This window comes from Gymnoscopelus braueri (assembly GCF_963280865.1).
Source record: "Gymnoscopelus braueri genome assembly, chromosome: 9".
In the NCBI taxonomy this organism is placed as follows: Eukaryota; Metazoa; Chordata; class Actinopteri; order Myctophiformes; family Myctophidae; genus Gymnoscopelus; species Gymnoscopelus braueri.
In genome coordinates, this window is record NC_137610.1 from 6249523 (window position 1) to 6267156 (window position 17634).

Genomic DNA, 17634 nt, shown 5'->3' on the forward strand with positions numbered 1-17634 from the left:
GGCACCCTTTTCACATAGGCCTATTATATCGCCACCAGGAGGCCACAATAACCTACCTGACCTGGCGGAGACCATGTGCTCCGAGGAGCACTTTTTATAGTTATTATAATATAATAACTATAACCTTAGAGAGGGCTAGTTGGTTATAATGTAATAACTATTATAATAACCTTAGAGAAGGCGTGTCTGATGAAAGTCTCCACTATATGCTCTCTCTGCTCTCGGCTCAGAGCTTCCTTCAGTAGGTCTCTCTCTCTCATCTCTCGAACCCGGACGTCCTGAGCCGGGTCATCCTCGGGACACAGGCGCTGGACAAGCTCCGCCCTCTTGTCCTCGTCCTCGAAGAACAACACCTGTGTGGGCGGGGCCAAACAAAGAATTGAACTGCACGGGATGTTAATGCATTGAGTGCCAAGGACGTGGATCTACGTCGTGTCAAACCCAACCCTCTAACGCAACTTTGGGTGCATAGTACCTGTCACTCAATGTGTTAATACAATACAGTGATACAAATATATCCTATTAGATATATAAGGAAACCTGTCAGTCAGTCAGTCAGTCAGTCAGTCAGTCAGTCAGTCAGTCAGTCAGTCATCTGTTGAGTAATTGAGGTTAACTTGCATTCGGCCATTCGGACATGCAGACAGTGAAGAAGCCTGTTTTACACTTTCCCAACATGTAAGCTGTTTATTAGCATTTTTTTTTAAATATTTTTTATTAGGGAATTCAATTTAGGTTTCACACAGACATAATATATGCATGTTCAGTTATATTTATATCCCCCTTTTTTTTTTTTTTTTTACCCGGCATTGTCTCTGTATATAAAACAAACAGCCACGAAAAAGAGAAAAGAATATATGTATATATATATAAGCATACAGGTACTCACAGACTTGAAATATAATAAAAAAAAATACTGGGGAGTGTGTACACTGTTGATAGAAATAAGTTAAATTTAACAAACAGATTGAAAGAAAAACTAAAAAGAAAATAAATAAATAAAAATAAACAGTGAAAAATAAAAAAAGATAGAAAAAATAAAAAATAAAGGAAAAAGGAGAGAGAAAGGGGGGAAGAACAGGGGGAGGGGAGGATAGGTAGGGTGGGGGGGGACTCAGTCAGGGGGTAGGGTTTGTAGTGAGTTGAAATAAGTGATAAATGGATCCCACTTATGGGAAAACATAGCGGAATTGCCCTTTACAGAATATTTAATCTTTTCCAGCTTGATATAATACATTACATCTCTGAGCCATCTGGACGTGGATGGGGCTTTGGACGATTTCCATAGAAGTAAAATACAGCGTCTCGCCAATAAAGATGTGAAAGCTAGTACATCTGATTGTATGGAGTTGGTCCGAGTAACACAACCACTTGTGACCCCAAATATAGCTAATAGGGAGTTCCTGTGTATTTCAAGGCCTAAAACCTTGGACAAAGTATCGAAATAATCTGTCCAAAATGTGTTAAGTTTGGAGCAGAAGTAAAACATATGACTCAGGTTACATGGTGAGGAGTGACATCTTTCACATTGGTCTACTATGGATGGGAACATTTTTGATAGTCTAGTTTTGGAAAAGTGAACTCTGTGTAATACTTTAAATTGTATAAGTTCTAGCCTTGCGCACGGTATGCTTGATCCGATTTTGTGTATTGCTTTGTCCCACCATTGGTCTCCAAAATCAGTTAGGTGTACTCCCAGTTCCTCTTCCCAAGCTAACCGTGCCTTAACTATGGGGTGATCGTCAAAGGTCATAAGTTTGTTGTATATTTTAGAAATGAGTGAGTCCTGGTGGGGTTTGAATTCGAGAAAGTCATCCCAACACTGTTTAGGCGGTAGAGAAGGGTAGGAAGGGAATAGAGCAGTGGTACTGTGTCTAACTTGAAAATAACGAAATAGATGTGATGTTGGTAAGTTATAATCTGAAGCTAGATCTGAAAAACTATAGAAGGATCCGTTTTTATAAAGGTCTCTAAAAAACTTAATGCCTTTGTTCTGCCAAAATGTATAAGATGTATCAACTAGTGATGGGGGGAACTGGTGGTTGTGCATTAAGGGCATCAATGTGGAGGCTGACTTGAATTTAAAGTGGCGCCTGAATTGGAGCCAGATTTTAAGGGTGGATCGTACCACTGGGTTGGTTGTGAAGGTGGAGGGATTGAGTGGTAATGAGGAGGTGAGTAAGGCCCTAAGGGAGGATGATGGACATGACTGTGCTTCCAACCTGCACCATGGTAACTCTGGTGAGTGAAGCCAATATGTTAATTTGTGAATGTGAGATGACCAGTAGTAGAAGAGAAGATTTGGTAACGCGAGACCTCCATTGAGTTTGAATTGTTGGAGTAGTGATTTTCTCACCCTGGGTGCTTTCCCATCCCACAAGAAGTTACTAATAGTTTGGTCCATTGTTTTGAAAAAATGTTTCGGTAAGAACAGAGGGATGCATTGAAAAAGAAAAAGAAATTTGGGCAAAATGTTCATTTTTGCAACATTGATTTTACCAACCAATGACAAAGGTAATGACTTCCACTTTTGTAGGTCTGTCTTGAGTTGGGTAATCAGGGGAGTGAAGTTAGCAGCGTAAAGGGATGGTAGAGTGCGGGTTATGTTGATCCCTAGGTATTTGAACCCTGACGGGCTGAGTTTGAATGGAATTTGGGTCTGTTTAAGTGCTAAGGCGGATGTGTTTATGGGATAGCATTCGCTCTTAAGAATGTTGATTTTATACCCCGAGAAGGAACCGAAGGTCTTCAGCAAAGATAGTATTGGTGGGATGCTGACTAGTGGATCTGTTATATATAAAAGTAAATCATCAGCATAAAATGATAATTTTAACTCAATACCGGCACGGGAGATTCCTTGAAATAGAGGGAAGGTTCTTAAAGCTATTGATAATGGTTGGATGGCTGCGGCGAAAAGTAATGGGGACAACGGGCAGCCTTGTCTACAACCCCGTGTTAGTGTAAAGTAGCTTGATTGGGTATCATTAGTGCGGACACTGGCTTGTGGAGAGGTGTATAGAAGTTGAATCCAAGATATAAATTTATTGCCAAATCCAAATTTATTGAGTACAGCAAAGAGGTAGCCCCATTCGACCCGGTCGAATGCTTTCTCCGCATCGAGTGAAATGACTACTTCTGGAGTCGAAGATGATTCTTTTGAATAAATAACGTTAAAAAGCGTACGGACATTAAAAAACAGCTGGCGGCCTTTGATAAAGCCATTCTGCTCCTCTGATATGACAGTGGGAAGAATAGATTCAAGTCGTGTAGCTAGGGCTTTGGCCAGAATTTTAACGTCTACGTTCAATAGAGATAGTGGTCTGTAAGAGGAGCAGGATGTAGGGTCCTTGTCTTTTTTCAACAGGAGAGATATGGACGTCTGGGTTAGGGTTTGCGGTAGTAGGCCGTGTTCTAATGACTCGTTATAGACTGAAAGAAGAAGGGGAGCTAATTTGTCGATAAACTTTTTGAAGAATTCAATAGGAAATCCATCAGGACCGGGTGCTTTATTATTTTGCATGGCTTTTATGGAGAGTTTAATTTCTAATAAGGTTAGTGGTGTATCAAGCTGGTCAGCGGCGGCAGGGTCAACGGTTGGGACTTCGAGACGCTCAATGAATTCTAACATTTCTGTGGTGTCTAATGGGGATTCTGAGTTGTAGAGAGAGGCGTAGAAGGTCTTAAAAGTCGCATTAATAGTTATTGGGTCAGAAGTAAGGTTATTGGTGGAATCCTTAATGCTGGAAATCAAACGGGAGGATGCCTGTCGCTTCAATTGGTGGGCTAACAGCCTGCTTGGCTTGTCGCCATATTCATAATAGTTACTACGTGATTTCAATAAAAGCTGTTCCGCGTCCGTTGTTGCAATGCGGTCAAATTCTGCCTGCAAGTCAATCCTCCGTTTCAGCAGGATTGGGGTGGAGTTAGCTGCGTTTTGACGGTCCAGGTTTAAAATATTTGTCATCAGGTCTTGTAGCTTAGCCTTGCGTTTTTTATTAGAAAATGCTGAGTATGTCAGGACTCTTGAAAACCAGGTAAGGATCCAATATGCAGAATAACAGGACTCAGGAAACGAGGAATAAACGTAATGATACTTTTACTGAAGAACTTAGGTTCACCTTACAACAAGGGAAGTGTCATTCGGACACATAAAGCAAACGGATAATACAGCAACCAAACAGGCAAACACAGGGTCTATATATAGACTAAGCACTGAATGGGGAATGGGAACAGGTGAGGAGAATACACAGGTGAAACCAAGTAGTCATCAGGGCACTGGGCGAATGGGTGTGTTGGCACAGACTAGGCAGAGGCAGAGGATGTGACAGGACCCCCCCTCCTACGGACGGCTCCTGACGTCCCCTTAGGCGACTCCGGATGCTGACGGTGGAAGTCAGCAATCAGGGAGGGGTCGAAGATGTTCCGACTAGGAACCCAGCAGCGCTCCTCGGGACCATACCCCTCCCAGTCAACAAGGTATTGACGGCCCCTGCCCCAGCGACGCACCTTCAACAGGCGGCGGACGGTGTAGGTGGCATGACCATCGAGAAGGCGAGGAGGAGGGGGCGCTTTTGTGGGAGGCGCCAGAGGGGAGGAGGAAACTGGCTTGAGTTGAGAGACATGGAACGTAGGGTGCACCCGAAGGGTCTTGGGGAGTTTGAGGCGAACGGCTACTGGGTTGATGATGCGTGTGATCTTGAAAGGGCCAACGTAACGTGGGGACAATTTTCGGGACTCCACTCGCAGGGGCAAATCCCGGGTAGAAAGCCAAACCTCCTGTCCGAGTTGGTAGCGAGGAGCAGGCTGCCTGTGCCGGTCAGCTTGTTTCCGGTTCCTTGCAGCTGTCCGCAGGAGAGAGGACCGGGCTCTCCTCCAGGTGCGACGGCAACGGCGGACAAAGTCTTGAACTGACGGGACCTCAACCTCTCTCTCCTGCTCCGGAAACAGCGGGGGTTGATAGCCCAGAGCACACTCGAATGGGGACAGGCCAGTAGAGGAGCAAGGAAGGGAGTTGTGGGAGTACTCCACCCAGGCCAGTTGACCGCACCAAGAGGAGGGATTATCCGACACCAGGCAGCGGAGTGCGACCTCCAGGTCTTGATTCACACGCTCCGTCTGGCCATTTGACTGGGGATGAAAACCTGACGAGAGGCTGGCAGAAGCTCCCAAGAGAGAACAGAAGGCCCTCCAGAACCTATAGGAGAACTGGGGTCCCCGGTCCGAAACCACATCCAGGGGTAACCCGTGCAACCTGAAGACATGGTCGATCATGAGCTGGGCCGTTTCCTTGGCAGAGGGGAGCTTAGACACAGGGACAAAGTGGGCCATCTTCGAGAAACGGTCCACGATGGTGAGGATGACCGTCTTGCCCTCAGAAGGGGGAAGCCCAGAGACAAAGTCAATAGAGATATGGGACCAGGGGCGACGTGGCACCGGCAGGGGTTGGAGTAACCCAGAGGGTTTGAGGTTGGGGGTCTTGTTGCGAGCACAGACAGCACAAGCCCGGACAAAGGAGTGAGTGTCGGCCACCATGGACGGCCACCAGAAGCGTTGCCGGAGGAGAGCCAGGGTGCGTCGAACGCCAGGGTGGCAAGCGAGATTGGAAGAATGGGACCACTGGAGTACCTCGGAACGAGCGGCCACAGGGACGAACAGGCAGGATGGCGGGCCACCACCCGGGTCAGGGTCCTGCTGAAGCGCTTGTCGAACGATGGTCTCTATCTCCCAGGTAACGGGCGCTATAACCAGAGCACTCGGAATAATGGGACCTGGATCCGGGTCCTTCTCAGAAGGGTCAAACTGGCGGGAGAGTGCGTCAGGCTTCAGGTTCTTGGAACCCGGGCGATAGGAAAGGGTGAAGCGGAAACGGTCAAAAAACAGAGCCCACCGGGCCTGTCTGGAATTGAGTCTCTTGGCCGACTGAATATAAGCTAAATTCTTGTGGTCAGTCCAGATCACAAAAGGATGTTCCGCTCCCTCCAACCAGTGCCGCCATTCCTCTAGCGCCTCCTTGACCGCCAGCAGCTCCCGGTTCCCGATGTCATAGTTGCGTTCTGCCGAATCCAGCTTCTTAGAGAAAAAGGCACAGGGATGGAGCCTCTTCCCCTTAGGAGGACATTGCGAGAGCACTGCGCCAATCCCCACATCAGAGGCGTCGACCTCTACCACAAAGGGCAAAGAAGGATCCGGGTGGGTCAGAATGGGGGCAGAAGAGAAGCTCCGCTTCAGCCCACTGAAAGCCCGCTCCGCCTCGGGGGTCCAACGGAAGCGGGTAGCAGGCCCGGCAGTGAGGGCGTGGAGAGGCGCTGTCACCTTGCTGTAGTCCCGGATAAAACATCTGTAGAAGTTAGCAAAGCCCAAGAATCTTTGTAATTGTTTCGGGGTGGTGGGTTGGGGCCAGTCAGCCACTGCCTTGACTTTAGCCGGGTCCATGGTCACCCCATCAGTGGTAATGATGTAGCCCAGGAAGGTGAGGGTGGACACATGGAAGTCGCACTTCTCCGCCTTGACATAGAGCTGGTTCTCCAGGAGACGGCGCAGCACTCTCTGCACATGTTGGATGTGTTCCTCCCGTGACCTAGAAAATATGAGTATGTCATCCAGGTACACAAACACAAAACGATTCAACATGTCCCTCAGTACATCATTCACTAGAGCCTGGAAGACAGCAGGGGCATTAGTGAGGCCGAACGGCATGACCAAATACTCATAATGACCATTAGGGGTGTTGAACGCCGTCTTCCATTCGTCCCCTTCCCTAATGCGTATCAAATTATAAGCATTTCTGAGGTCAAGCTTGGTAAAAAACTTAGCTCCACGTAAACGGTCAAAAGATGAGGACATAAGGGGTAAGGGGTAACGATTCCTTACCGTGATGCGATTTAGACCTCTATAGTCAATGCAGGGCCTCAAGCCGCCATCCTTCTTCCCGACGAAGAAAAACCCAGCTCCTGCTGGGGACGTGGATGGCCTGATGAACCCTGCTGTGAGGGCCTCGTCAATGTAGCTCTCCATGGCCGCCACTTCAGGACCCGAGAGAGAGTAGAGCCTCCCACGAGGTGGAAACGTCCCTGGCAGCAAGTCAATACCACAGTCATAGGGCCTATGTGGGGGCAGTGTGGACGCCACACGTTGTTTGGAGAAGACCAGGTTGAGGTCAGAATACTCGGGAGGGACCCCAGAACATTCGGGTGGTTCGGGGCCCCCAGACGAAGGACCAGGCCCTGGAGACTGAGGCGCACTAGCTGCAGAGCGTAGACACTGGGAATGACAGGAACGGCCCCACTCCAATATGGTCCCGGACGGCCAGTCGATGTGGGGGTTGTGGTGCACCAGCCACGGATGCCCCAGAATGAGCGGCAGCTCAGGGGAGTCAATAAGGTGAAGTTGAATATTCTCACAGTGGTTCCCAGACAAGCGTAGGCTCAGAGGTTCAGTGAGATGCTGAACCACGCCCCTTCCCAGAGGACGTCCATCCAGTGCAGTGATACGTTGGGGGTGATCTAACTTAAAATAAGGTGTCTCGTGACAGAGAGCAAAAGAACTGTCCAAAAAACACCCTGCTGCCCCCGAATCAATGAGGGCAGTGACAGAGTGCTTTTGGCCCCCCCAGGACAAAACGGCAGGCATTTTAAAGCAAGAAGAAGATGGGGAGGATGAAACGATATGGCTCACCAGTAATTCCCCATTTACTGTTGAGCCGCCCCATTTCCCTCTCTCTCTGGGCATGAAATACGGAAATGGCCTGGCTTACCGCAATACATGCATAACCTCTCAGCTATCCTTCTCTCCCTCTCCCTGGTAGAAATCTTGGTGCGTCCCAATTGCATAGGCTCCTCTGTAGACAGGGAATCGGCAGCTGTTGATGACGTCGGGACCATTCGGGAGGAGTCGGGAGCACTCGGCCCCACTCGGAAACGTTCGGCTGAACCCGGCGCTCTGCTCCACTGCCTCTGTCTCCTGCGCTCGCGGAAGCGATTATCCACTTGAATGGCCAAGGTAACAAGGGAATCCAACCCCTCACTAAACTCACGGGAAACTAACTCATCCTGGACCTCATCCGAGAGCCCGTGAAGAAAAGTAGGAATTAACGCCACCTCCGTCCACTCACTCTCCGCGGCCAAGACGCGGAACTCGATCGCGTAGTCAGCGACACTGTTGCGTCCTTGTCGGAGATGCAGCAGACGAGTCGCCGCGTCTCTCCCCCTCACTGGGTGATCGAAAATCCTCTTCATCTCCTCAATGAAAAGGTCATAGTCGGCACACAAGGGGGATTGTTTCTCCAGCAGCGCATTAGCCCAGACGAGCGCTCGGCCAGATAACAAAGTCATAATATATGCCACCATGGCACCGTCAGTGGTGAAGACAGATGGCTGGAGGGTGAAAATCAAAGTGCACTGTGATATGAAACCACGGCAGGTATCGGCCCCTCCACTATACCTCTCCGGGTGTTGAACACGAGGCTCCCTGGGTGTGACGACTGGTCCCTGGGGACCCCCGGCCACGGCCTGTGCCAGGACCCCAGGCGGAGCAGCAGCGGGGGGAGCGACGGTGAAGTTCTGGACGGCGACAATCAGCTGAGTGAGGCGATCGTTCATCTGGGTCAGAAGATTTTCGTGCTGGCCCAAAAGCTGTCCTTGTAGGGCAACAGCACCTTGTAGCTGAATAAAATCCGCTGGATCCATCTTGAAGGCTGTATTATTCTGTCAGGACTCTTGAAAACCAGGTAAGGATCCAATATGCAGAATAACAGGACTCAGGAAACGAGGAATAAACGTAATGATACTTTTACTGAAGAACTTAGGTTCACCTTACAACAAGGGAAGTGTCATTCGGACACATAAAGCAAACGGATAATACAGCAACCAAACAGGCAAACACAGGGTCTATATATAGACTAAGCACTGAATGGGGAATGGGAACAGGTGAGGAGAATACACAGGTGAAACCAAGTAGTCATCAGGGCACTGGGCGAATGGGTGTGTTGGCACAGACTAGGCAGAGGCAGAGGATGTGACAGAGTAGGAGATTATTTGACCACGCAAAAAGGCTTTAAGTGTTTCCCATAACAATGAAGGAGATATAGAGTCATTTAAATTGGTAGCAATAAAGTCGTCAATTGATGATGAGATGGACTTGTTAAATTTGTCATCAGACAACAGCAGAGAGTTAAACCTCCAGGAGGATGTGAAGCGAGGCTGATCAACTAGTTTAATGTCTAGGCTTAGGGGGGCGTGGTCCGAAATGACAATTGGGTGATATTGGGATGAGGAGACTTTGGAAATAAGTGAACTATCAATAAAAAAGTAATCGATACGGGAGTATGACTGGTGCACGTTCGAAAAAAATGAGAATTCCTTACCCTGTGGGTTGCGAGATCTCCAAGGGTCGACACAGCCGTTCTTGAGCATAAATTCCGATATTGACCTGGACATTCGAGATTGATTGAAACTACGTGGATTCGAGCGGTCAAGAGCCGGTTGAATTACACAGTTCAGATCGCCACCTAGTATCAGAAGATGAGTATTTAAAAAAGGTAAAGAACTAAATAATGTATCTGTAAAAGTTGGGTTGTCAAAATTTGGGGCGTATACGTTAACCAGTAGTACAGGGGTACGGTGCAAAGTGCCTGCGACGATCAAATACCTGCCATTTTTATCTGATATAATCTTGGAAGGGGTAAACTGGACTTTTTTATTAATTAAAATTGCTACCCCCCTTGCTTTGAAGTTGAAAGATGAGTGGAAGATGTCACTGACCCATGCAGACCTAAGTTTAGGTTGATCTTTATCACGTAAATGGGTTTCCTGTAGGAACATTATATCAGCATTCAGATGTTTTAAATGGGAGTGTACTTTTGAACGTTTGACTGGGTTATTCAGCCCCTTAACGTTCCAGCTCAGAAACCTAATGGCAGACCTATAGTCTGGGGTTTGTGAATTTATATTAGCCATCTAAAGCTGTTGAGTGAATATGAGATAGGTAGAACCAACAAATGTGTTACTGACTGAGTCCCCCCTGTTAAGGGAAGAATGGGAGGGGAAGGGCAGGGTAAGGGGGTAACGATAAGGAGAAAAGGAGAGAGTGTAGAAGAAAGAAAAGAAAAGAAAAATGAAAAAGAACACAAAAAGAAATAGTGCTTTTGTCTACAGAGACAACCCATCCCCCTCCCCCCCGTGCACTTGAAGTGTCCCCAACTCCCAGTTGTGGGGACAGAAGTGCATGCTCCAGCGGGAGCCAAAGGAGTCATCCTCCTAAGAGTGGTGCTTGTGACTGTCTAGCATTTTTTTTTTATAAACACCGGAGATTCAGAGTTCAGGCTATGGGATCTGTCGTCATGGTTACAGCCTCACCGGCTATGGGATCTCTAGCCTACACTTAATTGGCTTACAGAGACAACGGCAGAACACACACACACACACACACACACAGCGTTTTATGAGCGGGAGGACACTTTGGATATCATCTCCATAGCACTAGCACACACATTGACACGTGCAAAATGTTATTAGCACACATAGCTTAGCTCAAGCATCAAACATAAACATCAACTTCTCATGGCTGTGGGCGGAAACCATTACATGTCGGGTTGCAAATGATCGGGCTGACACGCACGCACGCACGCACGCACGCACGCACGAACGCACGCACGCACGCGCAGTACCCATTGCCAGAGTACTTATTGCAGTATCCATTATCATAGTACAAATAAAAAAAATTAGTAAAATATTTTTTTTAAATAGCAAAAATTGACGATCTACAAGCTCACAACGTGGCGTGATGTGACGCATCGTAAGCTGCATGGTTGGAGTGGTTAAGAGGAGTTTATGTTGGATCTGTTGTTTCTTCATGTCCATCAAGGCTGCAGTCTGACCACAGCTGTGTTCACCATACACTGTAAAAAAAATATGGACGAAGGGAACGGTGACGTCACATTGGTTTCTACAGACGCGTTTTTTCAGTAAATTCAAAATCCACCATCTTGGAACTTCTGGTCCTGACATGCAACCGGAAAACGAATGCTATTGGCTGGACGGGCAACGAGGGGGCAGGGGGCAGGGCTTCACTCAGTAGAAGCATTTACCCTACCTATGGTATCATCAATTTTATGGTACCATAATTTACAAAAACAAATTATCATGATAATTGAAAGACTTTAAAGTAGCGACTGAAAGCATGTTTATGACAATGATTACTAGAGTAATAAAATCAAGTGTAAAGTCTGGTCAAATCTCCATTGTAATCAATGGAGAGGTAATTGTTCAGCAGCCAGCAGGACGGGGAAATAGCGACACCTACTGGCTAACTTCCTTCTTGGCTTCATTTTAAAGAGCGGGTGGTTGCCGCCTGGTGTTCCACACCAGTGGTTCTCAAAGTGGGGTCTGGGGACCTCAGGGGTTCTTAAGAGGGTTCCAGGGGGTCCTTGAGGGGGTCCCCAGCTAAATTGATAGTTAACCAAATGGACCCTTGTGGGTCTGTAACTCTGAGAGTCTTAGAGTTAAAGTAACACTGAGAATGTTGTGGTCCCAGAGATTTGAAATGGCATCTAATGGAACCAGTGTTCTACAGTGTTGTGGTGAGAACCACAGTGTCGTGGTGAGAACCACAGTGTTCTACAGTGTCGTGGTGAGAACCACAGTGAGAACCACAGTGTTCTACAGTGTTGTGGTGAGAACCACAGTGTTGTGGTGAGAACCACAGTGATCTACAGTGTTGTGGTGAGAACCACAGTGTTCTACAGTGTTGTGGTGAGAACCACAGTGTTCTACAGTGTTGTGGTGAGAACCACAGTGATCTACAGTGCTGTGGTGAGAACAACAGTGTTCTACAGTGTTGTGGTGAGAACCACAGTGATCTACAGTGTTGTGGTGAGAACCACAGTGATCTACAGTGTTGTGGTGAGAACCACAGTGATCTACAGTGTTGTGGTGAGAACCACAGTGATCTACAGTGCTGTGGTGAGAACCACAGTAATCTACAGTGTTGTGGTGAGAACCACAGTGTTCTACAGTGCTGTGGTGAGAACCACAGTGATCTACAGTGCTGTGGTGAGAACCACAGTGATCTACAGTGCTGTGGTGAGAACCACAGTGATCTACAGTGCTCTGGTGAGAACCACAGTGATCTACAGTGCTGTGGTGAGAACCACAGTGATCTACACGATGCACTGGTCTTGGTCTACCTGGTGGTGAGAACCACAGAGTTCTAGGTCATGCTGAGGTTCTGTGAAGGGACAGAGCCAGGACAAGGAGCAGGGATGTCCAAACACAGCCTTCATGTTCCTCCATCCTGACCTGGAAGCCCACGGCCTCTCCTCGCTCTTCAGCCGCTCCACGGCCGTCTGGTCGCTGCAGATGGAGTGGAGCTGGCTGATGAAGATGACCGCCGTGAACACCAGGAAGAGGAGGCTCTGGAAGCTCAGGAGGAAGAGCAGGCCGGCCGTGGCCAGAGGAGGGAAGACGGCGCTGCAGCGAGACCAGTCCTCCTTCTCCTCCACGCAGGAAAGAACGTGGAGGAACACCAGGAGCAGAGCGTGGGCGCAGATCAGACACACGTACATGGTGAAAAGGACAAAGTACTTCTGGTTGTTCTCGCCCACACAGTTGTTGACCCAGGGACAGTGGTGGTCCATCTTCTTCACGCAGCGCTGACACACGCTGCAGTGGTGGGCTCGCTCGGGCTTCACGCAGCGGCACTTGGAACACCTGACGACCGCCTGGGCCACGGGGAGCTCCGGCTCGCCCTGGAGGCTCTCCGCGAGCTCCTGGGCGGCGGCGTCTCCTTTGGGCACCGCCCCGGGGTCCGTGCACATGACCTTGACGTGCGAGGCAAGAGCGAGGAAGGCCAGGCCGGTGAAGAGCGCCCCGTTGAGCAGGCCGTAGGGCACGCTGCCGGCGGGCAGCAGCAGCACAAACACCACCACCGCCTCGGCGTAGCAGACCAGCATCCAGGTGAGGGCGCTACACGCCATGCCGCAGCCGTCCTGGATGAACCACATGGTGTATGTGTGGGGTGTGGGTGAGGGGCCTCTGCGGCTCCACCCACACCCTCACGCTCTGCAGGAGGTTGTAGAAGATCTTCAGAAGGTCTGTGAAGCATAGAGCCAAACCCCTGCTCTCACTAAGAGACACTCATTCACACGTGAGACACAAAGAGTTCATTAGTTCCATTACATCTATCGACCAGTTGGTTGTGGGGAGTGGAATGAGCTTGATTTGGAGTGAACAGGGAGGTGAGTTACATCCAACTTTTTAACTTTCTCTGTGATGTCACCAAGTCATACCCTATGATGTCACCAAGTCGTACTCTATGATGTCATACTCTCAAATAAGTTGCTATTCACCGATGAATAGACTCTTCTCCCTTCTCTAAAACACCCTGGACAACGCTCCACACGTCCCAGACTCTTCTCCCTTCTCTAAAACATCCTGGACAACGCTCCACACATCCTAGACTCTTCTTTCTTCTCTAGAACACCTTGGACAACGCTCCACACGTCCCAGACTCTTCTCCCTTCTCTAAAACACTCTGGACAACGCTCCACACATCCTAGACTCTTCTTTCTTTAAAACACCCTGGAAAACGCTCTACACGTCCTAGACTCTTCTCCCTTCTCTAAAACACCATGGACAACGCTCCACACGTCCTAGACTCTTCTCTCTTCTCTCTTCTCTAAAACACCCTGGACAACGCTCCACACGTCCTAGACTCTTCTCCCTTCTCTAAAACACCCTGGACAACGCTCCACACGTCCTAGACTCTTCTCTCTTCTCTAAAACACCCTGAACAACGCTCCACACGTCCTAGACTCTTCTCTCTTCTCTAAAACACCCATTACAACGCTCCACACGTCCTAGACTCTTCTCCCTTCTCTAAAACACCCTGGACACCGCTCCACACGTCCTTGACTCTTTTCCCTTCTCTAAAACACCCTGGACAACGCTCCACACGTCCTAGACTCTTCGCTCTTCTCTCTTCTCTAAAACACCCTGGACAACGCTCCACACGTCCTAGACTCTTCTCTCTTCTCTAAAACACCTTGGACAACGCTCCACACGTCCTAGACTCTTCTCTCTTCTCTAAAACACATTGGACAACGCTCCACACGTCCTAGACTCTTCTCTCTTCTCTAAAACACCTTGGACAACGCTCCACACGTCCTAGACTCTTCTCTCTTCTCTAAAACACCCTGGACAACGCTCCACACGTCCTAGACTCTTCTCCCTTCTCTAAAACACCCTGGACAACGCTCCACACGTCCTAGACTCTTCTCTCTTCTCTAAAACACCCTGGACAACGCTCCACACGTCCCAGACTCTTTCCCTTGGTGGTCACTCACCAGGTCATACTCTTTGGGTACTTTGAGCATCAGAGCTCTGCGTTGGCGGTCGCTGGACAACAGCAGGTCCAGGTGGGTCTGGTTGCCCAGGTTCAGGACCCTCAGAGCTGTTCCAGCTCCATCCAGCAGCTGCAGCCTCCTCTTCTCATCCAGGTCCACTCTGACAGGGTGCAGGGGCTTCCTGGGACCCACCCACTCACTGGCTGCAGACAGGGGACACATGATGGCTTAGACTAGTGACCTATGACCTATGAACTATGACCCACCCACTCACTGGCTGCATGGAGACATGGGGTAGAGCACTGACCTATGACCTATGACCTATGAACTATGACCCACCTTCTCACAGGCTGCAGGTGGACATTTGACCCTTCTGTCGTATTTCAAAACATATTTTTTTTCATAAAATACAGAGACCCTCATTTATGAATGACCCTCATTAGACAAAAGTAGAAAGAATGATTCATTCTTCACAGTGGATTTGATCACACAAATATGATCAAATATCAATTAAACAAAAAGTCTTAATGATCATAATTAAAATGACTCCATTACCCATGATTCCTGAGGACGGTTCCTGTGTCATCTGAGTAGCTTTCCTTCTCTTCTGGAACTTTTTGAACTTGGACTTACGGTAGAAGGCCACCATGCAGGCCACCAGGAAACTCACTGAAGGTCAAGGGTCAGACAAGATCAACGTTAAACTCACTGTTAGGTCAAAGGTCAGATAAGTAAACGTCACTTTAAACTCAACGCCTCGAAGTGATGATATCTAGCATCTATCAACATGATTTCAGTATATATGTATATATATATACATACATATATATACATATATATATATACAAACAGGAAGAGGACAACGATAAGAACACTGACCCACAGGAAACAGGAAGAGGACAACGATAAGAACACTGACCCACAGGAAACAGAAAGAGGACAACGATAAGAACACTGACCCACAGGAAACAGGAAGAGGACAACGATGAAAACACCAAATCCAGCTTCAAAGCCCTGGAAGTAGTTGAGTTTGGTGACCCCAGTGCATGCTGGGAGCATCGACGCATCCACTTGTGTCGGCTGAGGGCAGGGGTCACCTTGGGGTCACAGACACATCGTTTTCATTCACTGGTTCATCCATTCAAACCGGGATCGCATCGGTGTTAAACATAGCAGATCGACAAGCTCATAGCGTGGCACCGAGTGTATATATGTATATATATATATATATATATATATATATATATATATATATATATATATATATATATTAAAGCAAACATTTTTAATTCAAATCTTTGATTCTTGGGGATTCTACAAAATGTCTTCTAAATCCTAACAGTTTTTTGAAAGAAAACGTATGTTGCTATATAGTATGTTGTTCCAGGGACCCCCAGAAGCAAATATTTGAGTAACAAATGTATATATATTCAAAGATTTGCACACATTTTCACGATTTGTTTTCAAAAATAGCAGATCTACAAGCTCACACTATTTTTGAATAGCCAAAGAAATCTAAAACACACAGATGCGTTCCCGGTCTTAATGGGTTAAATATGTTTTTACAAACAAAAGTCATTTTGAGTGACATTGTATAAATAAAATGGTATTTTCTCTTTTTATTACCATCCCTCCAGAAGAAGACGTTTTTTTGCACATCGTTGGCCTTAGCGCTGGTCACCGCCAGAAGGACATCGTGAAACGTCACGTTACGTATTCTCTGGATCTGCTCTTCTGTAAACAAACTAACAACACATCATACATGTATTAGCACTGTGTGTGTGTGTGTGTGTGTGTGTGTGCGCGTGCGTGCGTGCGTGCGTGCGTGCGTGCGTGCGTGCGTGCGTGCGTGTGCAGCTGTTTCATAATGAGATAGGTGGAAATAAAACTTTAATAAACTGTAATCGTTTGGAGCATCATGACCCACTAGTGGTGCAGACTGTGTTGTTCATAGGGCCTCTGCCAGTGTCCCGCACCTTAAGTTTTTTTTTTTAAGGTTTCATACTGAAACAGAGCCGTAGTTACATCATAAAGGGTCCTACCCGTTCTGTGTGTTACACCATAAAAGGTCCTACCCGTTCTGTGTGTTACACCATAAAAGGTCCTACCCGTTCTGGGTGTTACACCATAAAAGGTCCTACCCGTTCTGTGTGTTACACCATAAAAGGTCCTACCCGTTCTGTGTGTTACACCATAAAAGTCCTACCCGTTCTGTGTGTTACACCATAAAAGTCCTACCCGTTCTGGGTGTTACACCATAAAAGTCCTACCCGTTCTGTGTGTTCTCAAACCAGAAGCGGTCTCCGTTCCTGATGCGTTCCATCTGGTCCAGGATGATGGAGGAGAACACTGGACCAGGTCCATCTGAGGCCTCCAGCAGACCTCCTGAGAACAGCTCCAGTTTGGAGACGTCACCTCCATACAGTTCTGATAGATCTCTGAACAACTATAATACATATCCATATTGGTCAGTGTGGGTCAGTGTGTTACCTGCGGGGTCAGTGTGGGTCAGTAGTGTGGGTCAGTGTGGGTCAGTGTGGGTCAGCAGTGTGGGTCATTAGTGTGGGTCGGTAGTGTGGGTCAGTAGTGTGGGTCAGTGTGGGTCAGTAGTGTGGGTCAGTAGTGTGGGTCAGTGTGGGTCAGTAGTATGGGTCAGTAGTGTGGGTCAGTGTGGGTCAGTAGTGTGGGTCAGTAGTGTGGGTCAGTGTGAGTCAGTAGTGTGGGTCAGTAGTGTGGATCAGTGTGGGTCAGTAGTGTGGGTCAGTAGTGTGGATCAGTGTGGGTCAGTAGTGTGGGTCAGTGTGGGTCAGTAGTGTGGGTCAGTGTGGGTCAGTAGTGTGGGTCAGTAGTGTGGGTCAGTGTGTGTCAGTGTGTGTCAGTGTGGGTCAGTAGTGTGGGTCAGTGTGTGTCAGTGTGGGTCAGTGTGTTACCTGTGGGTCAGTGGTGTTCAGGTCAGGGTTGATGTCCTCAAAGGTCTTCACAGCAGGCAGACCCAGGGTCAGTCTGACCTGGCTGTAGCTGGACAGACCGAAGTCCCTCCCTCTCTGGATGGTCAGAGCCACCAGGTCTGACCGGGAGAACCTGAGAGGACCGTACATGTAGTCTGTAGGAGTAGAACCAACAACCTTAGATTAGAACCAACAACCTTAGATTACAACCTTAGATTAGAACCAACAACCTTAGATTAGAACCAACAACCGTAGATTAGAACCAACAACCTTAGATTAGAACCAACTGTGGCTGGCTGGCTGTTGTCAACCGTACAACCGTCAACCGTACAACCGTAGATTAGAACC

At 48.0% G+C, this 17634-nt stretch overlaps 2 protein-coding genes across 3 annotated transcripts in view; both read right to left on the reverse strand.

The window, feature by feature from the left end:
- duox (dual oxidase) overlaps positions 1 to 17634 on the reverse strand; it is a 63658-nt gene that overhangs the window by 27453 nt on the left and 18571 nt on the right. For both annotated transcript variants that reach the window (XM_080436677.1, XM_080436678.1), the window contains exons 12-18: positions 17269 to 17441; positions 16609 to 16784; positions 15965 to 16083; positions 15298 to 15435; positions 14894 to 15007; positions 14339 to 14541; positions 171 to 353 (exon numbers count right to left, since the gene is read on the reverse strand). In XM_080436677.1, the coding sequence (XP_080292803.1) occupies positions 171 to 353; positions 14339 to 14541; positions 14894 to 15007; positions 15298 to 15435; positions 15965 to 16083; positions 16609 to 16784; positions 17269 to 17441 (1106 nt within the window). The remainder of the gene's footprint in view (positions 1 to 170; positions 354 to 14338; positions 14542 to 14893; positions 15008 to 15297; positions 15436 to 15964; positions 16084 to 16608; positions 16785 to 17268; positions 17442 to 17634) is intronic.
- LOC308091544 (palmitoyltransferase ZDHHC3-like) lies at positions 12155 to 12997 on the reverse strand (the record flags this gene model as incomplete). The annotated part of the gene is made up of 1 exon (XM_080437206.1): positions 12155 to 12997. The coding sequence occupies one exon, from the start codon at positions 12995 to 12997 to the stop codon at positions 12155 to 12157; it is 843 nt and encodes a 280-aa protein (XP_080293332.1).